We start from the raw sequence: 24000 nt of genomic DNA on the forward strand, positions 1-24000 counted from the left end.
CAGGGGGACGCTGGAAACCTTAGCTCCAACCTGTTAGCAGAAGCCCCTGGAGGCTGGGTCTCCCTGTGACCAGTGGTTGGAGCAAAGGAGTGTACCTGAATGAGGAAATGTGGCCTCATCTCTTGGACAATCTTAAGACTCTACAATTAAGCCACCAAAGGAATATTCAAATCCCAGAACCTCTTATCGTTGCATCTTAGAATTTAAAGCCTGAGACTGTTGTGCTCAGAGAAACTGACAATTTCAAAGCCCAGCATCAAGGACAGTGGGACCCCCATTTGCCAGTTCTATGATCTTGGGCAAATCAGTGGACTACTTTGTGCCTCCGTTTTTCCCACTGTATAACAGCAGTACAATAATGATGAAATGGCCTGGCAAAGATCAAGCACAACTGTTTGTCGGAAGTGTTGGCCACTATATCTGGCACCTGGAAAATTCAAGAGCAATGTCAGCATGATGGTGGATATTTGGAATCCTAAATCCTTGGAAACTGGAACTTTCTGAAGTGAAACATCAGAATGGCTGAGGGCATCAAAAGCATCAGGCTATGGTGTTCCTTTCAGGAGAGAACCAGTGTCCCAAGGGCCCTCTGGGCTTCATCACAAGATTGGGCGGATGCTTGAATACTGGCAGCCTGCTTGGGATCTGCCCAGTAGTGCAGCTATCAGGTCAGACCTCGCAAGCCCTAAGGCATGATGAGGCAAGATTTTCCTCTCTTCCCTTACTCAATGACTCCGTGGCTTCTGGGAGCCAGTAATTCTCAGACTCTTCTGTTCTGCGAATTTTAAAGGGTAGAGGTAGACTCCCCACTTTCTCTCCATGAAGTACTTAATGCCCCCACCCCCTTTGGGAAAGAGGGCAGCAAGGATGCACCCCCTCCCTTGCCAGCACAAATGTTGGTAACCTATCAGTCCCACCTAAGGGGGAAACAGCCCTGAGGCAGAGTGAAGCCTCTGGGAACCCAGCCCTTTTCTTTCTCTTCACTGATGTTTCCTGTCATACACAGGCATCAGATTCCCTGTTTGCCCAAAGACCCTCAAATACACTCTCTCACACACAGTGGTGTCTCTGCCTGCCTTGGGATGCTGCTGTGATTAGAGTTTTTTTCCTTTATTTTTTTCTGACTGTACACACTTTTGTTTTAAAAACTGTGGTTTCTCATGAGCTCTGTTATCTCATTGATACCTCTCACCTCTGTGGTAAGGGGAAGAAATCATATTTTCAGATGACTCGTAAAGGGCAAAGAAAAAACCCAAAATTTCAAAATTTCCGTTTAAGTCTCATAATCAAGAAGAGAAGAAACAGCAAAAGAGAGAGAGAGAGAGAAGTGTATGAGAACCCCCCCACCCCGTGATTATCAGCACAGACTCATCGAAAAAAAAATTGGATTATTAGAAGAGCGAGGTCTGCGGCTTCCACGCCGTGGTTTTTCTTCTTGGTATAAAAGCAAAGTTGTTTTTGATATGTGACAGTTTCCCACAAGCCAGGCTGATCCTTCTCAGTTGGTCCACTTCACCAAGGTGAGTGTCCCTGCTCTCCTCAGCCAGATGTGGCCCCACGGAGAAGGCAGGGAGAAAGGCACTGGGGGCTCGGGGGCCGGGGGCGCCTGTGTAGATGGATGTGTCCTGCCACTGTGAGCCCAAGCAGGTAAGACCTTTTTGAAAATAATACTAGTCATAATAAATGCCAGCTAGGTGAGGTACTTAATTGATGTTTGGGCAAGGGCAAAGATCAAGAAATTGACCCACTGATACACAGATAGCAGGATTTTTGAAATGTGTCAACTGCTAGTCTTGATGGATTTCCGAGTTTTGAACAACTTAAAATGCTGTCCAGGAGTTCCTGGAAATTTTAGCTGTGTCTCTTCTGTCTTAATGTCTCCCATCCTTCTCTGTCCCAGCTTCACCGTTCTCTGCTCTTTCCTCTACTGTCGCTCTGTCTCTCCCAAACTCTAATTCTGTCTTTCCAAGGTTCTGCTAGACCCCGTTGTCTGTCTCCTCCATCTTGGCCACGCTCCCATCTGTTGTTGCCTTCCCTCCATCTCTCTCCCACCAGCTCCTTGCCTCTCCTCTTTTCCCGTCCCGTATCCAGTACAGACCTTTATATACATCTGGTGCTTAATTGTGACTTGAGTGTCTCTGAGCCCATTGCCATTTTACAAAAATTGGTGGCAGTTCTTTCTGTTCCATTAGAGGATCGTGCATTGTCAGGTCCAGCTGAGCATCTAACTGAACTTGTGCTTGCATCACAAGAGACACTCTTGGGGAGCACTTTATGCTATTGTCAACCATGGTTCAACTGTGTGTTGTGGTCCTGCCCCAGGACTTCATGTATGTGACCAGAATACATATCAGGAAGAGAGTAGACCATTCAGGGCTGGGACTATGATCTCTGCAGGCTTACAACAGTACTTGGTGCACAGTAAGCATTAAATGTTAGCCATTAGCTTTTTTAACTTACTCTGGCAAATTAGAACTATGCTATATATTGGTTTGTTCATGCTTTATCCAATTAATAGTACTTTGTATCCCACTAAAAATTGTTTGAACACATGATCATTCATGGCCGTCATGACTATCCTCACATCAGCAGGAATTATAATTAGAACAAATGCTAATTATTGGACATTCAGGTTGTCTGATTTTTTTCCCCATAAACATGCCTGAGTCCTTGGATTCCTAAAAATGAAGATGCTGGAGGAAAAGGAATGTACTTTTTTTTATGCTTTCTGACTATCTCTGCAAATAGTTCTTCCTGCCAAGTTGTCTTGTTTCATACTCCCTTTATTAGAGCTAATCCTGGGTTGATATTATATTTTAGCCTTTCTCAATATAACAGGCAAGAAAAACCTTAGCACATTGTTGAAATTTGCATTCTATTGGCCATCTGTGCTTTTTTGGGGAGGGTGGGGAGCTAGTCAAATCCTTAGTCCCAGCAGGGAGTTCAACTTTTTTCCTTTTACTTTACCAAGGATCTTTATTTTGAAAGAATATTAACTGTGTTTCAGTCACGTGTAATAGCAAATGTTTCCCCCAATTCATTGTTTGCTTTTTCTATTTGTTTATGGTGTTTTTGTGATGCTTAGGCTGTTTTGAGGTAGTCAAATAGGTTGATCTTTCCTTGTGTGGTTTCTACCTCTGGTTTTGTGCTTAAAAAGTCTTTTCCCACTTGAAAATGAGATAAATGTTCAGCCTGTGTTGGCTTCTGGTCTCCTTTATGGCTTCACTTTTTCCATTTACTGTAGAGGTTGAGTGTGGGTATTGGAGCCAGACTGTCTGGGACAAAACTAGCCTCACTCCTGTCATCTGTGTGATTTTTTAGCCAGGCACTTAATCTCTCTGTGCCTCCGTTTCCTCATATGCACTGTACTGATTATAATAGTGCCTATCTCAAAGGGTCTTTCTGAGGACTATGTCTATTAATCATAGTAAGTGCTTAGTACAGGGCCTGACACACAATAAACCCAAGACCTACATTAAAGTGAACCTCTGTAACGGACCTGGAGTTTAATAATGATGCCATTTCAAACAGGACAGGGAGGGCTTGGTGGGAAATGGATTGATTATTCACTCAATTATTTCCCCAATTCAGAAAATTTTGTTCTTCTTTTCTCCAACGTCTTCCATATTGAAATGCTACATTCATCACAAACTCGGTTCCCTCTACACACAGGTCTCTGTCCAAGCTTTCTACTTAGTCTGATCTTCAGTATCTGTCTTTGTTCCCCAACCCCACTTTTGTGTTGGTGTTTGCAGAACAATTCAACACCCAGCTGTGGGAATCCCAGCACTTTGCTATTCCCTATCCTTAATTGTTTCAGGCACTATAGGGCCTCCAGCCAGAAGGCAGTGAGTGACTGTTCCTTATGGAGCAGTCTTCTCTCTGCATCACTCTGTATTACTCTATTTCTCTCAATGTCACTCTATTTCCTCTCAGTGTCTCCTACTATCTCTCACTCTGTCTCTCACCCTGTGTCGATCTCAGTCTCACCTCCTATCTCCCTTTCTCTGAATCTCTTGTTCTCTGTTCCTCTGTTCCCCTATGTCCGTCTGTTTCTCTGTTTCTGTGTCTGTCTTTCCCTGCATTTCTGTGTCCCCCTGGATAAAGCAGGAGTCATCAACTCAAAGCCCTATAGACACTTAAAAGGAGAATGAGAAGGGCCTTCTCCCTCCTTCTGCCCTCCCCATTGTTAAAGGAAAAACTGAGGCCCAGATATGGTCAGGAGGGTCCCCCTGCGAGCTCCAGAAGTATGGAGCAGAGTTGAGACCCAGGCTCAGGTCTTAAGAACTCTCAGTGAGTCCTTGGCTCTGCCTCTTTCTCTCCCACTATGAGCCTCAGTTTACTGCTCTATACCCGTGAAGGGGGTGAAAAGGGATCTAAGCTGCCATTTCCCCTTCTCTTTCTCACTTCTTGAACCCTGACTTGGGTAGAATGATCCACGATCACGGCATGGAGCTGAGCCTCACAAGCACTCTTATGGGTGGTACCCTGGGCTCCATGGTGCAAGAGTCTCAGTTGGGCAGGGGGTGGTAATGACAGAATGTCAAGTCAGTCTGCGTGCCCCCAGAGTTGACACTGGTTCCCTGGGGACCTCTGTCCTAGGGCCCCTCCAGAGAGCCTGATGATGGAGGCCAAAGGCCTACCAGCTTCAACCTCCTCCTTCCATCCCCATCTCAGGCAGAGTACTATAAGTTGGGGAACACTGTCCCAGAATAGACAGCAAGGAAGACTGGGCCCATTTGTCTGTTACCACACATGGACATTTTGCAAAATGTTCAATATGCCTGAATTTAGGAATTACTCCTGTCCTAGTGTACACATGAGCTTAATTTGAGGAGCATTAAAGCCAGTTGGTGGCAGAGGCTGGTCTCAGGCTTGGGGAAAGAAAGGGTCCCTTCTGACTTTCTGCCTTCATGGACTCAAGAAGGAGGCTGAGGAGATACCTGCTGCCATTCTGGGCCTACTGCACAGGAGGCCTGTGACAAGTGAGCTTCCTGTCCTTCGGGTAGTTCCAGTTTGGACACTGGGGACACAAGTCTACACATACTAATAAGTTAAATCCATTGACCCCACAAAGTTGGTAGTTTTGAGACTTGGGATCCATTTAATCCAAGAAACGATCTCTTACCATTCTGAAGTCTGAGGTTGTACTGTTTAAAGACCCTAGGAGTCCCAGTATTGATGGGGTCTGCCTGACCCTCCCTAAACTTCCAACCTAGAGTCTATCAGCAGCCCAAAAAAGGCCAGATCTACAAAACCTGGGGCTCACGATAGTGGCCAGATGGACGTCACCCACCACATCCGCCAACACCCACATCACCCCACCTGGGCCAAGCTGGCTGCAGGATGGGCCAGCCAGTTCTCGGAATGAAACCCATGGGGCGGGGTACCTGCCCCCTTCTCTTCCTCCTTAGAGCCGATGAAGCCCAGCGCATCCGGCCGCCATGACGTCAATGGCGGAAATATCTGGGGAAGTCGGGGGCTGTGACAACAGGGCCCAGATGCAGACCCCGATAGGAAAACATAATCTATGTCCCAGAAACATCCTCCATGCAGCTTCTGAGAAACCTAGTCAGAAAGGGACGCCCCAACAGACAGTGCAGGAAGCCAGCTGGCCAGCCTGGCCCCCCAGGTCCTCCACTACCAGCCAGGCCCATAGCCAGGTCCCCTTCCTGAGAGACATATATAGGAAGGGCAGCTCTTAAAACCCTGGCCAAGTGCCCAGGCAGCTCCAGAAGTAACCATGAACCAGCTATGTGGGCCAGGATCAAGTGGTAGAAAACATCCACTCACTCACCAAAATGGGCATTTCTTTGCTCGGGCTGCTATAACAAAGTATCACAACCTGGAGAGTAGTAGGTGCTTAAATAACAAAAATTTATCCCAAGTTCTAGAGGCTCAAAGTCCAAAATCAAAATGTCAGCATGGCTGGGAGGCAGAAGCTGGAGGATTACAACTTGGAGTCTCACCTGGGTAAAATAGCAACATAGAGACCTTGTGTCAAAATAAAAAACGGCCAGGGGTGTAGCTCAGTGTGAAGGCCTTGGGTTTCATCCGCAGTACCTGGAAAAAAATGTCAGCAGGGCTAGTTGTTCCTATTGGTTGTGAGAAAGCATCTTCTGTTCCGCGGCTCTAGCTTCTGCTGGTTTGCTAGCCATCTTTGCTCTTCTCCAGCTTGTTGAAGCATCACATCCTTGCCTTCACTCACCCGTTCGCTCACCCCCTCATCTCAGCACTGCTCTCCCTGGCCCTGATTCTAAGCCGCCATGGACCCAGACTCCTGCTTCTCACACTAAAGCTCTAGCTCCCGGGGAATTTACTACATGCGTGTCACAACCATCTTCCTCAGCACAACTGTGACAACCGCCATGAGCAAGGAAAAGAACAACTGACTCCCCAGCCCTCTGTACTCCTCCAGGCTGCTTTCAGCAGCTGTGTGCCCAACCCTAGTGCTACACCATGTAGTGGCATGGGAAGTCACACACACACACCCCAGAGCAAGAAACATTAAATTTACACAGGCACACACATTTCCTAGAGAAAGTGGAGGTGCAAGTTGCCATGGATCCAGGGAACTCTGCACCTGGGTGTCTCCTTTAGTAACGCACAAGTTGGACTGGGCCGTCTTCCAGTTCTGGCTTCCTTGCTGACTGGAATCAAAGGAGCCTAAGAAACTAAGCCTATGCACTTTGGGGAGGATAAGGTACGAGCGCTGAGTAAAGGGGCCTAAAGCCATGATGATGGCTTTCAGGAACAGAAGCCTGGCAAGGAGAAGATGAGGTACAGGAACAATGGACAGCGTAAGCCCAGGCTTGGAGAAGACTCAGATGGGAGCTGAATTGAGGTCTCACAGGCCCCGGCTCAAGAAAGCCTGTCCCTCTAGCACTTGCCATGCCAGCTCCGTGCAAGACAGGAACAGAGCTAATCATCCCCTGCCCTTTCCCTGAGCTCCATACTCCTTTATTCAGCTGCCCAAAATTGGCTCATCCACCAGTGTGTCTAATTCCAGACTCTTCATATTCATCCACACCTATGGACTGTAAGCCTTGCTCTCTTGTCCCCCATCATTGGTAATGTCAGCTGTGGTCTGCTGTTCAAGCTAAACCCCAGAGGTCACCTTGGTCCTCCCTTTCACCTCTTATATCCAAAATGTCAACAACTTCCTGTGTCATCTTCAAAATAAGACTCAAATTCCAGCCACTTGTCTCCAGCTCCCCTGCCACTCTCCCAGATGGTGCTGTTATCACTTGCTGGGACTGCTGCAGTAGCCAGATCACTAGTACTGCAGCCAGATGAATCTTTTGAGTCCATGCCCAAGCCAACAGGGTAAAATAACAAAACCCCTAAGAAAGCTGAAGACCAGCACCAGCAAAATCAGCAAAGACTGTGTGGCCCATGCAGGGTCCAAGGGATACTGGGAGGCTGGGGCTTCAGGCTGGCCCCAGATAGTGGGGAAGACAGACTGGGACCTACCATGGCTAAAACCCCACAAACCAGTGGCCCATGGCCATGGTGAGGACACACGGACAGCAGGGCCATGCTGGCACATGCAGGCAAGCTGGATGCTGAGCCCAGGCCTGTGGAGCATATGGATACACACCTACCCATGTTCCTGATCACACTGTGTACCTGTGCATGTGAGCAGATACGGGGTGCAGTCAGGGCACTCTCCAGGACATGCTCTGACTAGCACCTGCTCTCACCAGAGGCTGTCCATGTGCCTCAGGTGATGGAATAGCTCACAGCACCCATAGTACATGCATAACTCTTTCTCCCTGTGTCCCTATAGCCTGCCCTTGGACAAACACCTGATGCCCAACCCCAGACCAGCCAAGACCTTGGCCCCTTCCTTGCCCCTCGGCCCATCCCCAGGAGCCTCACCCAGCTGGAGGGCTACACCCAAGGCCTCAGAGTTGCTGGTACCCAGGAGCCCAGGAGGAACCTTCCAGGCCCGGGACCCCCACAGTGGGACTCATGCCTCCTCCTCCTCCTCTTTGAACCCCCTACCACCAGCACAGCTTCAGGTGAGGTTCTGGGCACAGAATGGGGCAGGCAGGGTGGAGTACCTGGGCCTACAGGTGTCGACCTTTACTGTGGCACAGGGTGGGAGGGGGGACCCGCTGGGGCACAGGAAGTGGTTTTTGGGTCCCAGGCAAGTCTGTGACTTATGCAGATGTTACAGGGCCAAGAAAGTCCCCACTTTCCAAGCTTCAGAGATTTGAGTCTTTCCCCAACCTCCCGGTTCTTGTCTCAGGAGAAAAGACCTTTTCCTAGTTTTATGGGCATAGCCATGTATCATCCCCATGGAACAAGAGATAGCTTGGGGCCCTGGGAGGTGGGTGCCAGGGTTGAAGTCAGTTCTGCCAATTACGAGCTCTGTGATCTCAACAAGGCCATTTAGTCTCCACTGGCCTGTTTCCACACATGTACAATGGAGATGATTATACTACCTCCCATAGCGGGCTCTTTGAATAAAGCATAGAACGGTAAGATGAAGATGGCATCTCACAGGCCTGCCTTCTTCCTCTAGCTGCCCACAGTGCCTCTAGTCATGGTGACACCCTCTGGGGCACGGCTGGGCTCCTCACCACACCTGCAGGCACTTTTGCAGGACAGGCCACACTTTATGCACCAGGTATGAATGCTGAACAGGCTGGGGGGAGGGGCAAGTGGGTAGGAGGCCCCAAGTCAGATTATACCATGCCCCATGTGTCTGCAGCTCTCCGCAGTGGATGCCCATGCCCAGACCTCTGTGCTACAGGTGCGCCCACTGGACAACCCAGCCATGATCAGCCTCCCGCCACCCACTGCTGCCACTGGGTTGTTTTCCTTCAAGGCCCGACCTGGCCTACCACCTGGTAACACTTCAGCCCATACTCTGTGGCATCACAGAACCCCTAGAGTCCCCAAGTCCTTGAACATGTGCAGTGTAGACTGTTGTGAACTGCAGCCTATGGAGGTCCAAGGATTCAGATCTCATTCATGGAAACTCCAGCCTCCCAAAAATGTAAAGTTCAGAACCCTAAAGACAGAATGTCAAAAGCATGGAACTACAGATCTTTGCAGTTAGCCAACATGTCAGCACTTGCCAGTGTCTGCGTTTGAGCTGCTGTGCCAGCTTTGGATGGTAGCAACAGCAGAGTTCCCTGGGAGTCAGAATGCCAAAGTCAGGAGGGGGAGACTTGTGGGCTGAGCTGTAGTGCACGTGCTGTCCCTGCCTGCAGGAATCAACGTGGCCAGCCTGGAGTGGGTGTCCAGGGAGCCGGCACTGCTCTGTACCTTCCCAAGCCCCAGTGCCCCCAGGAAGGAAAGGTGAGTAGGCAGGCCTGGGAAGGACCCTCTTACCCTCCTGTCCCTACCCCTGACACTGTCTGTTCCCCAGCACCCTTTCAGCCATGCCCCAGGGCTCCTTTCCTCTGCTGGCAAATGGTATCTGCAAGTGGCCCGGCTGTGAGAAGGTCTTCAAGGAGCCAGAGGACTTCCTCAAGTGAGTGGCCTGGGTCTACCCTGCTCTGAGGGTCCTGTTTTATAAAGAGAGGTCTGTGCTATACATCTCAACTCAGGCCTCCTCCTGATAGGAAGATGCGAGGCAATAATGGCTGAGCCTTAGGTTCCATCCCAACTTCATCACACTCCAGGTGTGTGACCTTGGCCAAGTTACTTAGCTGTTCTGGGCCTCAGTTTCCTTGTGTGTATAATGGAGCACAACAGAACACTGTACACTGATATTACTTCCATTTTACATATCAGAGAACAGCCCAAAGACAGTAAGTGTCTTGATCAAGTTCCTAAGTTACACAGCTGAGATTTGCACCTAGGCAGCTAGGCTTCCAAATGCACATCCTTTGCCCTGCTACCCCTCATGCCAGCACACCATGCTATTGATCCCCAAACCCCAGCTCCTCTCGATGGCTGTTGCTGCCTCTCCTCAGCCCCACTTGCACGTGCCTGCACGCGCACACGCGCGCGCACACACACACACACACACACACACGACTTTTCTACTTAACCAAACTGTTAGCAATTCTGCATACTCTGCTCTCTGCCCTGCCAGGCCTTTGCACAAGCTTTCTCCTGTATCTAGAATACCACTTCTGCCCTCACCAGTCTGGCTTACTCTCCATCCTCCACCCCTCCAATACCTTCACCAACACCTGGCCAGACTCAAAGGGTGAGATCAGGCCCAGCAGCAGGAGATGCTGAGGGAACATGTGCAGGAAGGGAGACAGATGTAAGGGAGAGCCTGAGGGTCAGAAGAGAAGAGAGCTGAGACTAAGGAGACCTCCCCAAGAGTGTGGGCCATCCCCAAGCCAAACACAAAGCTAGGAGGCTAGCCCACCATGGCCAGCTGTATAGAAGCTTCTCCTACACAGGCACTGCCAGGTGGACCACCTCCCAGATGAGAAGGGCAGGGCACAGTGTCTCCTCCAGCGAGAGGTAGTGCAGTCTCTGGAGCAGCAGGTAAGGCCTGCAGGGGCAGGTGGGGCAGGAATGCTGGGCAAGCCTTATGGCCACCCTGTGCCAGGAAACCTTTGATGAGAGCTGCATACTGGGAGGGAGTAAAGGGTGCTCACAGGAACAGCCACAGCCTGGGCAACCATGTGGTAGAGAAAAGCCTGTGTAAAGCCTCACTTTTGTGCCCATCCCCACAGCTGGTCCTGGAAAAGGAGAAACTGAGTGCTATGCAGGCCCACCTTGCAGGGAAAATGGCACTCACCAAGACTTCAGCAGTGGTGAGCTACCTGGGACCTTTGGGGACAGACCTAGACTGCTGGGGAGCATGGAGGGAGGTACTACACTCAGCTGGACTAGGTAGGGCCCCACAAGCTCCACACGTGCCAGGCCTAAAAATCTGTCCTCTCCACCTACAAACCTTCTGATTCTACGATCCCGGAATATTGTGCTCCTGAAGTTGCATAGCCACAGCACATAGCCTAATGCCTAGGAAGGCAGGCTGTGTACCTCCATGACACTAGCTTTGTGACTGCAGGGCCTCAGGTCCAGCCTTCAGGATTGCAACCTCAGCGCACCAAAGCGCAGGGTCCTTTATCATCACACAGGTCTCACACTCATGAAGCTTGTTCTGGGTGCCAGGCACGGTCTCGGCACTCTGCTGGTGTTAACTTACTCAAATTTCATCAGGCTGCTAGGTTGCTACCATTATGGTCCCCAACTCACAGATGAAAACTGAGGCCAGAAGGGTTTAGTTGACTCTCCCATCCCAAAGTCGTAGTGGGGTGCGAGAGGAGCCCAATTCAGCATCAGCTTGTGGCTGCAGCGTCTTTGGCTGCACAAAGTGCACGTGGCTGCATGCTAACAAATACAGCTCATACTGCTCAATGGGAGTGATTCTACATCAGACTAGAATTCAAAAGGTAAAGGTGTCCTCACTCTTAAAGACCCTGACTAGGCTGGGAAGATGGCTCAGTGGAATAAGCACTAGCCTGGCTAAGCTCAGGGCCTGAGTTCAATCCCTGGTTCTGCAAAAAAAAAAAACAAAATTAAAGACCCTGACTTAGCCAGGTGCAGGGGTGTCCCACCTGTAGTCCCAGCTGAGACAGGAGGACTGTTTAAGCCCAAGAGTTCAAGGCAGGCTGGGTAGCATAACAAGACCCACGTTCTTTAAATATAAATAAAAACAGTGGTATCAAAAGTGATAAAGCTTAAGCATTTGGATCACCAGCTTTCCTGCCTTCCCCAGGCATCAGCTGACAAGGGGTCCTGCTGCATTGTAGCTGCTGGCACCCACAGCAACGGTGGCCAAGGGTGGCCCAGCCCCCAGGAGGCCTCCGATAGCCTGTGTGCTGTGCGGAGGCATCTCTGGGGCAGCCATGGAAATGGCACCTTCTCAGGTGAGAGTGGTCCACACCATACCAGCTGATCCTAAGCTTCTAATCCCAAGATCCTAATCATCAATGATATGGGGGTTAGGGGGTGGTTGTGAAGGAGCTCTGTAGTGCTTCCCCCTCCAGTATACAGACTTCAGGAAAATCCACCTGCTTGCAAAAGCTTCCTCTCTGGATTTCTATAACCCAAAAGCCTATTATGACCACAAATGTCTAGCCCTAGCCCTATCTCACTTGAGGACAGGAGCCATGACTCCCTGCTTTGGGTTTTTGATGTCCCATGTGGCCATCAGCAGAGGGGGTAACCGAGCTAAGTCATTCCTAAGGATCCTTCTTTCCTCACCCCACCACCAAGGAAAACTGGGATGGAGTCACTTGGGCTCACCAATCCCCTGCTATCCACCACACTTGGGCTGTGACTCTAACAGGGATCAGAGTCCTTGAGTGTCATCCTGGCCCTGCCAATTTGTCATTCACATGCTTCTGTTGTACAAATGACTTCTCCTCAAGCTCTGGGAGAACCACGGAAGGGTGATACAAGGAGGAACTGATACAACTCAGGGGCTCAGCAACCCAGTGTGTGGGCGCAGAGTCGCGAGTTAAGGGTGGGATTCCAGGTATTCGGATTCACACTGTTGGGGAGGGTGGGACAAAATGAAGTCCTGGGTGGGGCCTGACTTGTCCCCACTCACTGCCAGAGTTCTTCCACAACATGGACTACTTCAAGTTTCACAACATGCGGCCCCCTTTCACCTATGCCACCCTCATTCGCTGGGTAAGTAGAGCAGCTCCAGCTCGAGGAGGATGAGAAAGCAGCAATGGAGCCTACCTCTCAGTCAGTACCCTCATTGTGGGCTCCTCCATTAACAAAGCCCTAAGGTGCCTAAGCCATGCTTCAGATGTGACCCCTCCTGCTGACTTCACCCCAGACCTTTCCCAAACCCAAACCTAAACCACTAGCCCAGCCAGCGTGAGCTACATTCTGAGTCTAAACTCACCACTTCTCAGGTGCTCACCCGCCTGCTAACCCCACCTCTGACCCGGAGCCTCACCTTACATCTAACCCTGTCCAATTCTTTACCCTATCCCAAGCCCACCCCCAAATGAGACAGGATAGACCGCTGCCCCTCCTAATCCTGACTTGGAAGGTACTCTTCTTACCCTACCAGAGCCTCTAAGCCAGTGGTGCTAAGCCTATGGCATGTACTGCAGCAGGCTGTTTGTAGCATTGAAAGCTATAAACTGAGTGTGGTGGCACATGTACTCCCAGTGCTCAGAAGGCTGAGGCAGGAGGACTACCTTGAGTTCAAAGCCACTTTTGGCTCCATAGTGACTTCAAGACCAGCCTGAACTATATAGTGAGACTCTGTCTCAAAAAGAAAAACAACTCTAAAAGGTTCATCATCACTGCTCTAGGCCATCCTGGAGGCTCCTGAGAAGCAGCGGACACTCAATGAAATCTACCGCTGGTTCACACGCATGTTTGCCTATTTCAGAAACCACCCTGCCACCTGGAAGGTGAGTAGCTCTGGACGTGGCAGTGGCTGGATGGTCTGAAGTGCCAATATGGCTCAGGAGCAGGCAGAACTAGGGCTGGTCTCCAAGACAGAAGAGAGTCAGGAGGTTGGTGTGGGTGTGGGCTGCTGGGCTCAGTGGATTTTGCCTACCTTTGCCCTGGCCGAGCTGGTTGTCCTTCCACAGAATGCTATCCGCCACAACCTGAGCCTGCACAAGTGCTTCGTGCGGGTGGAGAGTGAGAAGGGGGCTGTGTGGACCGTGGATGAATTTGAGTTCCGCAAGAAAAGAAACCAGCGGCCCAGCAGGTGCTCCTACCCAACACCAGGCCCCTGACCTCAAAGCCAAGGAAAGGAAGAAGGATGGAAAGGGTCAAAATTGGGGCAGAGGTGGTGGGGGCAGGGCTGACAGGTCCTGGATATGTCCACGGTGTCTGAAAATGAGGTATCCACTGTCTCCCCTGCCACAGCCCCTGCTCCCCAGCTTAGCTGCCCTCCTGGATCTTCTGCCCCAAGGCTGTTCAAAGGGGCTCCAGTCCCAGCCCAGCCCCTACCTCCACCACAGCCCCCCAAGATGGCCTCTCAAACCCAGCCACACACACAGCGGCCTCAGCCTCCTCACTGATGACCTCAATGTGGAAAAGTCTCATACACACACACACACACACACACACACACACACACACGTGTCTCCTAGACACACACACAAACCCTAAGATACAAAGACCTTGCCTTGGTATACTCAAATGTCCTCAATGCTATGTAGTCACATAAAGTCACATGTGAGTGCAATCCTGTCAATTCACATACCCAGAAGCACGAAGCTACAGCCAACCTCTGGGCCGACAGCTGCAAGGTCATGCAGAGGTGCCCAGGCCCCTGCAGATGCAGCATCAGTACCTTCAGGACCGCAGGTTACAGAAAGCCACACAGACTTAACTGGTTACTTAGGGTCTTGTGCACCTCCCAACACAAGTGTTTAGTCATAGCCTGTTAAGACTTGTCTGTGTGCCTCGCACCTGTGTACACACATACACACTCAAAGATCTCCCGTGTGTCTCCTGTGTCCCATGAAGAGACACTGACTCACCAAAAGGTGCTGGCTGTCTCCCCTGGCAGCCACTCACTCCCTCCCAAGCCAAGCCATGCCTCAGCTAGACTGCAGAAGAGCCCCCTTTATTGGGATCCAAGGCCCTCAGCCCCCAGTGCCCTCTCCAATAAACTACAGCCACTTCTACATGCTGGGCTAACACCCAACATTGGGCTTGGGGTCAGGTGGGGAGGCGTTGGGACTAAGGCCTCAATGGAAGGAACTGGATGGCCAACACAACAGCTAGCACAAGTGCTCTCTCCATTACCCCAAATCCCTGCCTGTGGCTGGAGGGACCTCCAGCAGGGACTCCTTAGGCCTCCCGAACCCGGCCTAAGAGGCCAGCATTCTCCTGGCGGAGGGCTCTGTAGTCCTCACAGATCTTCTCCAGGTTGCTGAGCGTCTTCTTGCTCATCTCCGTCTCGATCTAAGGCAATATGATGCACATTCCCTCAGCTCAGTACCTCTTCCAGGGCAGCCACCTGGGCCCCTCCCACCCCTGCAATGACAGCCTGCTCCTTCCACTGCCAGGCCTTGGCATGTGTCATTCCCTCCACCTAAGGCACCCAAAGCTCTAAGAGGCAGGCATGAGGACCCTCAAGGCCAAAGCCCAGGCTTGGGTTAGACCGCTAAGCTAGCCAAGTCCCAGGCACAGATACTAAGAGGAGGGTTAAGCCTCTAGCCATAGACTCTGTCCAGTCCCACAGCCACTCAGCAGAAAACAAGGAGCTGGCCCCCTGGCCTGCCCCCTCCAAAGTTTTAACCCCCAAGTCTTACCTGCTCCTCAAGGTCGCGAACCTCCCGCATTATAGTGCCTGTGTCCTCAATGGTCTGGATGAGCTGGCTGCAATTCTGGGAACAGCAGACACAAAAGACTTATACACAAGCCAGCCCCTCCCACCCAGGTCCCAGGCACTGCCCTTCTCACCTCATGCAGGGCAGCTAGGTACTTGTAAGCCTTTCGAACAGCATCATCCTTCTTAGCATCCTGACCAGGCAGAGGGAACCTTAAAGATAGTGCCAGAAAGCCCCCTTTCCCCCCACTGCCACCTCCATGCCACCACAGAGCCACCTCTCCCACCCACTCAGAGCAGAGCCAGGCCCCAGCATCAGTGTGTTCTAGGACTCACACAGCACCCTAGCCCAACCTACACATGGGCTGGCCTCTCCCGCACCTTGAACACAAGCTCATCAGTCACTGCAAACGTCCGGTCCAGCTTCCCAGAGAGAGAGTTGATCTCCTTCTGAAGCTCCTTTGTGTCAGACAAGATCTGGCAAACACCAATGAGACTATGAGCCCGAGCCTGGGGCAGGGTGACCAGCCTGATGAGGGTACTCTCAGGGCATGTGTCACTTCATCAGGGGTGACTCGGGTAGACTGTGTGTGACTGTTCCGTGTCTTGGTGTGCCTGGAAAGCTCTACCTATCAGAAGTCATAGGGACCCCACATGACACCCCACACCTATCTGCCAATAGGACCTGCCAGCCAGGGAATGGCACACCTTAGTGATCTCTTCCTTCTGCTTCCGGATATTGCCCACAATCTCCAGGATGCGCTGGGTGTAGGCCAGCCGGGACACATCTCTTGGTAGCGTCTCCAGCTCTGACACCTAGGTGGCGGGGTCACAAACGCACTCTCCTAGAATCAGCCCGCTCCCACCGCACCTGCACCCTGGGGACCCACATGGGTCTTACCAGCTGCTTGTAGACCTCCTCCTTCCTGCGGGCCTCTTCAGCAGCTGCTCGAACGCTCTGATGCAGCTCCTGGATTTCTGCTAGCCGTCGAGAAGATTCCAGCTGCCAGGAGCCCATGGTGAGAGGCAGTGAGCAGAACTCAGGGACTGTCCCCTAAGGAGGTGCCAGACTAACTCCACCCATAACACAGGACCCCATCACCTACCTCCCTGCAGTCCTGAAGTTTCCGGAGGTGGCGGTACTCAGCTAGAAGTGGGACCCGGTGCTTTTCCCACTGGCCTGCCAGGTGGATGACACGCTGGGCACTGCTCTCCACCACAAGCTGTGAGGCGGCACATGTCACACAGGCTGGGCCCATGCAACTCTGCCCCTCTGACCCAGCTGCAGCCTCAGCCCCAGCCCACCTGCAGCTTGGCAAGGTTGGCAGCCCCATCAGGCAACAACTCCACTGCACGGCTCTTCAGACGCAGGGCCTGCTCCCGCTCTGCTGTACTCAGCTCACTCTGCCGACATTCAGACTCTACCTGTCACACATGATGGCCCCCGGCCCCAATAAACCTAAGCAGCACTGGCCCAGCCCTTGACCTCATATATGACAACATGGCCTTTTGGCCACTCCAGGCCCTCTCACCCTCCAGCGGTGTGAAAATTCCCCAAAGCCCTGAGGAACTGATCAGCACCTGCCCACACAGACCCACCAACGCCCACAGACTTTCACAGCTACCCACCACAGGATCCTTCAGGCCCACCAAGCCCCCAGCCTCACATCCCCTTTTACCTGCACTGATTCTCCTGAACTCCCAGGAGCTCCAGAGGTCCCCATCCCCCACACACAAAGCCTGTTGACATCTGCTGACCTCTCGCCCTGCTTAAGGCCCTATTTCTGACCCAGTCTCTTACCTGCACAAGGCTGATTCCCAGTGTCTTCATATCAGCTTCAATTTCTTCCATGCTACGGTTCATACTCTCCAGCTGCTCCCGAAGGGACTCAAGCTCCTGCTCCTGAGCTGCACGCATGTCCTGGGAGGCACACACCAGTTGAGGTGGAGGTGTCAGCCCAGAAGACAGGCAAGGGCCCAGGTCTGTCCCCTCCACTGCTCTGCTCACCTGTTCAGGACGCTGAGAAGTGACTGGCATATCTGTAACCTGAGTTGTCTGAGCCTGGGGCTCCTAGAAGCATGAGAAAGGACACCACAGATGTCAGGGAAGGCCTGTTTATCATGGCAGGCACCCCAGAACAACCCCCCAATGCCATATCCACACCCACACAGCTGTCAAACTATGACTACAGGAACATTAGAGGCACAGTCTACGACATCAGACCAGAGTATTTACCCCCCCAAAAAGCCCTCCCTCAGCTTGACACAGCTGCCCCAAATGCCCATGAGAAAGACAGGCCACCACTGGGAAGCATCCAAAGGAAGCGAAACCTAGGAAAAAATTAGGAAAGGTAGGAGTGTACCAAGAACACCCCTGACCCTGACATCATTCCCACAATCTGCCCCTTCTCCACTGAAGTCCAAAGAAACTAGGCAGTGGTGGCAAACCTATGGCATGTGTGCCTCAGAAGGCTGTTAGTGATCACTGGAAGCTCTAAAAGGTTCACCATCACTGAGCTAGGGGAATCCTCTGGATCCCTCCCCAGTGGAGAGTGGGTCTACCCAGCAGGCACACAGGAACCTTGTGGAAAAAAGTGGCATTTATACATAAAGCAGCCCTCGAGCCTGCCCTACCCCATCAGCACCCCCATGTCCACTCAGGACTACCCACCAGCTGGAAGGTGAACTTCTCTGAATGTGTGAAGCGGGAGCCCTTGGGGGCACTGGTCCTGGCCCCAGAACCCCAGGCCTGCAGCAGCTCTCCCAGGTCTCGGGCTTGTGTGGAAGCCCCCACTGGACCCCAGCTCTGGCGCAGGTACTCGGCTAGCTGCTTCTGCAACCGCTGCCGTGGAGCCCGGGGATCATCCTAGAAAGAGCAGGCAGGGAAATAGAGTGTGGATGCCTGCTGACCCCAAGGACCTGCCTCAGCCTGAGGCCACCCGGAAATAGGACAGTGTGGATGCCTGCTGACCCCAAGGACCTGCCTCAGCCTGAGGCCACCCGACAAGTCCTACCCACCCTCCACTCTTTCCACTGAGGCCTGCCCTGTCCCAGTTCCCTGCCCCGCCAGCCTGGGTGCTGCATGAGGACAGGAGGGCACCTCTTGCTCACAGTCACACTGCTCTCTACCTACTCTCTCCCAACCTGGAGAAGGATGGACAGGGGAGAAGCCTCGAATCCCCAAGTCAGAAGGACACAGAAAGGATATTAGGACAGAACAGAGAACCAAAGGTGCTAGCCAAAGAAGGAAAGAGTCAGAGGGAGGGAGGAAGGGACCATGAGAGGGACAGAGAAAGAGAGAAAGGAAAGGTGAAAGAGATAAGAACAGAGTATTTCAAAACAACTGGGGAGGGCCAGGGAGATGGCTCAGTGGAATAAGCACTTCCCTGGCAAGCACAAGGGCCTGAGTTCAATCCCCGGTTCCGCAAAAAAAAAAAAAAAAAACCTGGGGTAAACATTATAAACTTAGTATCAGATGGTATGAAGAGATCACTGTTAATTTTGCTAGGTGTAAAATAGAATTGTGGTTACATTAAAAATTAAGTGTCTGTAAAAGAGAAGAGATAACAAGTAGTTAAGAGTTGAAATGATAACTAGGATTTTCTGGTTTTGGTGCTTAGGATAGAACCCAAAGCCTAGAACATGCTAGACAAGTGTACCATTGAGCCACACCCCTGCCCAGGGGTGGGATGATGGGATTTGCTCTGTGTGTGTGTGTGTGTGTGTGTGTGTGTGTGTGTGTGTATAATACTAGGAATTGAACCCAAGGCCTTTACACTGAGCTACACTTCCACCAGCCTTTAGCTATCATTTATTTTGAGACAGGGTCTCACTGAGTTATGAAGAAGCCCAGGCTAGGCTCAGACCTACAATCCTCCTGCTTCAGCCTCCTAGAATGCTGGGATTATAGTAATGTTACCATGTTCAACTTTCTTGGAATAATATAAGAAAGACTGGAAGATGTTAAACACAACTCATTAGACTATTTTCTCTACTCTTATGTTTGAAAATTCCTGTAACTGTTAAAAAAAAAGGCATGGATAATAATGCCAGCCAAGGCCGGGTTTGGTGGCGTCCTGTTGTAATCCTCACACTCAGGAAGCTGAGGCAGCCTGGGTTACAAAGTGAGCTCAAGGCCAGCCTGAACTGTATAGTGAGACCCTGTCTCAAAAAGGAAACAAAAAATGGCAGCCAGGGAGGTAGGGTCAGACAGAGACAGTCACAGAGGCGGACAGAGGGGGAGGAGGACAGACATAGAGGTGAACAGGGGAAGATGGGAGGAGGGGACAGATAAATAGGTAGACACGAGAATAAGGGATAAATAAAAGAGGTGGACACATGGTAAGGGTCAGATAAAGTGGACATGGGAGGAAGGAATAAACAGGTAGACAAAGGGCAAGAAGGGACGGACACAGAGGTAGGCAGAGGCTGAGACAGAAACAGCACAGAAATAAGGAAACAGAAAGGGTGAGAAAGGAACAGCAATGCCAAAGAGTGAGAAAGACAGTGACAGAACCAGTAAACACAGCACTGTGACAAATGCAGAGACAGAGAAGGAGCAGCTCAGGGACAAGAAGAAGGTGGGAAAGGCAGGGGGAAGGAAAACAACTGTGACTTCTCTGAGTGTCAGGGATGCAAAACCCTGTAAGTGCCCCATTTTTCAGAACAGGGGGTGAGGCCTTAAGAAGGGACACTGACTTGTCCCTGGCTCAGTCTCCCTGACCATGGTGTCCTTTCAGGTGGGGATGGGCACACAGAGAGGAAGCACTGAGAAAGGAGGACCAAACAAGGAACAGAGGGGCAGGGGGCCGAGGGGGACACTGTCACGGATGTGAGAAGCAGGAGCCTGGGAGCCAGCATTCGGCTGTACCTGGGCAGGAAGGCGGGGTGCCCTGCGGGACCAGTCCTCATCCCCGGGGCGGTCCCGGCTCGTGGGCTGACACAGCTGCACGGCATGGCTTTCAAGGATTGAGGCTGCTCTTCCAGCAGGCCTTGGCACCTGCATGGGGACTGGTAGCAGCAGGGGACTCGCCTGGAACTCCCGAGGCTCTGGAGGCAAAGACAGTCAGCCAGGCCTCCCACCAGCACCTCTCCCTTCCTCCCTGGGCCTCCCCGGCACAGGCTCACCTCCTCTGGAGCTCAACTCAGGCATGACCAGCCTGCTGGCATGGAAAGGCTGTGGGAGGGCCGAGCCCTAGAGGAACAGCAGAGTTACCAGGGGAAAGGGACAAACACCCCAAGCAATTGGATGGGACAAGGCAGGCAGGGCAGGGACAACCACAGTCAGACAGCAACCAGGAATCCCACCTGGAGGTGCTGCAACTTGGGAGTGCGAAGGAGAGGGGGGACCCAGGGCAGGGCCAGCTGGTCTCGTATTTGGCTCCCAATGGCCCGGAGGAGAATAGCCAAGTCACCTATGAAGGCAGGAGGGTTTATCACGTGACAATGCTGCAAATCCAAAAGTTCCCGCCATGATTAAAGCACCTGCTTAGGCAGATGCAGGGACTGGGGTTCGATCCCCAGCATGCTGTGCTGGCCCCATCCCCGGAGCGCACTGAGAAAGTGATTGAGACTGGGTGTGGTGGTGTACACATGTAATCCCAGCGCTTAGGAGGCTGAAAACAGGAGGATCACTATGAGTCTGATCTGTGTAGTGGGACCGACCCTGTAGACCCTGTACTAAGTACATAAAAATAAAAAAAGAGGAAGAGTTCCCACTATGATAAACCAGCCATAGCTCCTGACCCCTCATCCATAGATTCAGATCAACCTAGCTAACATTCTCACATTCAGTCAGCCAACAAACACTGGGCACAAACTGGATACCAGTCACTGTTTCAGATGCAAGAGCAAGCCACCTCAGGGGACAAAATGATAAAGGTCCTCATCCTCACGGACACAGCAAGCTAGTAGAGGACAGAGTTCATGAATAAGACTTTAAATATGATCCAGAACAGTCAAATGGTGCAGGAAAGAAGGTCTGCTAGGAGGCTGGAATGCTGCCCAGGTGGCCTGCAGAAGCCCTCCTAAGGTGACTCGCAAGCAGCAAGCCAGGGAACCAAGCAGGGGAGCATGAACAGACCCAGGGATCAATAGTCCAAAGACACAAAGGCCCTGACTATGCCCAGCATTTGGGGAACACCAAGGCAGCCCTTGTGGCAAAAGTGGAGGGAGCAAGGAGGGTGCGGGGGTCAGGGAGTCAGCTCAGCCTCTACACCACCTGCATCGCATCTGCCACTCCTCCAACCTCTAACCTACCACACAGCTCTCCTGAACACACTTCCACCTCCAACCAGCAACCTTTGCACCACCTCTGTCCCTGCACACCAAGAACACGCTCCATCCCCTGCCCCCTACACCCCAGGCCCCCGCACCTGCAGGCTGATCTGCATCCTCACAGGTGTCCGTGGGCAGCCGTTCAGCCAGGAAAAGAAGCAGGTCACGGAGGTCCGGCTCACTGGGATAGAGGAAGTTCTGATAGCCAAGTTCCAAGGGGTAGCCCAGGTCCTGCAGGTTATTGGTATTAATCAGGTGACAATGCCAGGCTTTGGGACATGGTCCCAGCACCCAGACAGGCAGGAAGCTCTTCCCACCCAGAGCCCTGGGCCTAGGCCCCACCTGTTGCACTCACACCAGCTACCACCATTCCGGCTAGACCACATACCTCCAAGCAGCTGCAGAGACCCCAACTCCCATCTGACTATGCCTATCCCATCACTCATGTGTTGCTCAGGTCATTGGCTCCTCCCACCATTGACCCCTGTTATATTTGTCCCAGAGGCTCTGACTGCTCTCCCAAGCACGAGAGCTCTGCAAAGCCTCCAGGCCCCCAGATGAAGCCCCAGAGCTGTCACAGCTGATGCTCCAGAGTCAAAAAGGACATTAAAACTCTGGTCTTGCTGTGCCAGAGGGCACAAAAAAGAAGATGGGATCTCTGCCAGATGGAAAGAAATAAGCAATTTCAAGAAAAATAAGGCCAGGCATGGTGGTTCACACCAGCAATCCAGCACTTGGGAGGCTGAAGCAGGAGGATCGTCGTGAGTTTGAGACCAGCCGGGGCTACAGAGTTCAAGGCCAGCCTGAGTTGCATAATGAGACCGTGTCTCAGAAAAAGAAAAATATAATTACCAGAGTCAAAATAATGATAAGTTGGGAAAAATTATTTGAAGCCTGTATCACGGGAAAAATAGTGAATTTACCTATTATACAAGGAGGGCCTAAAAATAAATAGGCAGGGCCAGGGGTGTGGCTCAGTGGGACAGCACTTGCCTAGCAAGTACACAGCCCAAGGTCCAATCCTCAGCACTGCAAAAGAAAGGAAAAGGGAAGAAAGGGAGGAAGGGGGAAGGGAGGGGAGAGGGAGGGAAGCAAGAGAACAAAGCTAAAAAGACCAGTAACACAATAATACAGAATGAAATGGCTCTGAGTGCACCAGATGGGGCTGGAAAACTGGCCCAGGGAGAAGGAACACCCTACTCAAGGAGAACTGCTGGTGGTGTAGAGCTGTGCGGACCCTGACAGCAGACTTCCTGGATTCAAACCAAAGCTCTGCCTCTTACCAACTATGTGACCTCAGGCCAATCACTCGATCTGTGATACACTTTCTTCATCTGAAAAAAAAAAACCTCCCCCAGAAGGTTGTTATGAGAATTAAATGAGTTACTACAGTGTAACCACAGTGTCTGGAACAGAGTACTCACTCAAAAGCCATTGGTATTATAAATGTGCATATGTTCTGGTTCAGAGTATGAGCTGTCTTTATTTTGGAGAGTCATAGTCAAGAAGCGTGAAAAATCACTGGTTTTTAAGCTACTTTACTTTGGTTTTTTCTGACATGCACAATCAAAGCATTGTGACTGATATGGAAACTTGTTCCAAGAGTGGGGAGAGTACAGTACCCTCTGCCAAAATATTGAGGTGTCTGACATGCATAAATAGGTACCAGGAACAGGGCAGAAAGCAGCAATGCTACATTAGAGAGACCCATTCCACCTGTTGCTGGGAAACTGAGGCACAAGCACCTCCTGACCACTGAAAAAGCTAGTTTCTCTGCTGTGCACTAAAGGTCAGTCAGTGTGGGCCAAGGTTGGTACACACAAAATGGCAGACAGAACTGAGAAGAGACCTAAGAACAAGGAAGAGCTTGGCCTACCACCTTGACACCTCCCACCAGGCACTCTTTGGGCCCAAGAAGACATAACAGCCCCTCAGAGTGCCACCCTCCAGGACATAGCCCCAGGCCAGGACACAGACTACCTGCCTCATGAAGGTACCGACATCCCCCAGACAGAAGGATCTGGGAAGCTTGGCAGCTAGGTAAACCTGACAACCAAGGGATGAGCAGAGCCAAGAGGCCTGTTGGTAAAAGACAGCAACAGCCGGGGAGATGGCTCAGTAGAATACGCACTCGCCTGGCAAGCGCAAGGGCCTGAGTTCAATGCCCAGTTCCCCCCCAAAAAAAAGAGATAGAGAGAGACATGGAAATGGCCCAGTAGAATAAGCACTTCCCTGGCAAGCACAAGGGCCTGAGTTCAATCCCCGGTTCCAATAAAAAATAAAAGACAGCAACTGTGCACACATGGCCCAAATGCAACACCTCCAGTCACCCTAACCCCTTCATCTAAATGGGAAATTTTCACTGGAGTTGGCTTACTGCTCCTCTGCCACATGTACTTGGGTATGCTGAAGTGTTTACACTGACTATGCAGTCACAGGGTGCTGGAATGCAAGTAGCCAGGTCAGGCCTATCCACTAAC

General features: G+C 51.6%; 2 protein-coding genes across 3 annotated transcripts in view; one reads left to right on the forward strand and one right to left on the reverse strand.

Moving 5' to 3' along the window:
* The first annotated feature begins 1261 nt into the window (after positions 1–1261).
* On the forward strand, positions 1262–14003 carry Foxp3 (forkhead box P3). 2 transcript variants are annotated; one of them, XM_004646275.2, is made up of 12 exons: positions 1262–1520; positions 7790–8024; positions 8531–8635; positions 8720–8858; positions 9225–9312; positions 9383–9487; positions 10374–10461; positions 10653–10733; positions 11702–11852; positions 12545–12621; positions 13263–13364; positions 13548–14003. In XM_004646275.2, the coding sequence occupies exons 2-12, from the start codon at positions 7812–7814 to the stop codon at positions 13695–13697; spliced, it is 1299 nt and encodes a 432-aa protein (XP_004646332.1). In that variant the 5' UTR covers positions 1262–1520; positions 7790–7811; the 3' UTR covers positions 13698–14003. The 2 variants fall into 2 exon arrangements, with proteins under 2 accessions (XP_004646332.1, XP_023562313.1); XM_023706545.1 differs by lacking the exon at positions 1262–1520 and having other exon boundaries at positions 6484–8024.
* Positions 14004–14515: 512 nt separating this feature from the next.
* Positions 14516–24000, reverse strand: part of Ccdc22 (coiled-coil domain containing 22) — a 12745-nt gene continuing 3260 nt past the window's right edge. The window contains exons 3-17 of the mRNA XM_004646277.2: positions 21619–21751; positions 20552–20658; positions 20372–20438; positions 20115–20293; positions 17916–18110; positions 17253–17315; positions 17046–17165; positions 16550–16669; positions 16351–16467; positions 16146–16247; positions 15953–16060; positions 15626–15721; positions 15379–15438; positions 15228–15302; positions 14516–14877 (exon numbers count right to left, since the gene is read on the reverse strand). Coding sequence (XP_004646334.1) covers positions 14764–14877; positions 15228–15302; positions 15379–15438; positions 15626–15721; positions 15953–16060; positions 16146–16247; positions 16351–16467; positions 16550–16669; positions 17046–17165; positions 17253–17315; positions 17916–18110; positions 20115–20293; positions 20372–20438; positions 20552–20658; positions 21619–21751 — 1656 coding nt within the window. The 3' untranslated portion in view covers positions 14516–14763. The remainder of the gene's footprint in view (positions 14878–15227; positions 15303–15378; positions 15439–15625; positions 15722–15952; positions 16061–16145; positions 16248–16350; positions 16468–16549; positions 16670–17045; positions 17166–17252; positions 17316–17915; positions 18111–20114; positions 20294–20371; positions 20439–20551; positions 20659–21618; positions 21752–24000) is intronic.

This window comes from Octodon degus, unplaced genomic scaffold (genome assembly GCF_000260255.1).
Source record: "Octodon degus isolate 3935 unplaced genomic scaffold, OctDeg1.0 scaffold00263, whole genome shotgun sequence".
NCBI classification, from domain to species: Eukaryota; Metazoa; Chordata; class Mammalia; order Rodentia; family Octodontidae; genus Octodon; species Octodon degus.

Bases quoted from the DNA above. Each gene is read 5' to 3' on its own strand.
- Foxp3 (XM_023706545.1), top strand. From the start codon at position 7,758: ATGCATAACTCTTTCTCCCTGTGTCCCTATAGCCTGCCCTTGGACAAA. The intron at 8,859-9,224 runs GTAACACTTCAG...CCCTGCCTGCAG, and splicing joins CCGACCTGGCCTACCACCTG to GAATCAACGTGGCCAGCCTG. The intron at 9,313-9,382 runs GTGAGTAGGCAG...TCTGTTCCCCAG, and splicing joins AGTGCCCCCAGGAAGGAAAG to CACCCTTTCAGCCATGCCCC.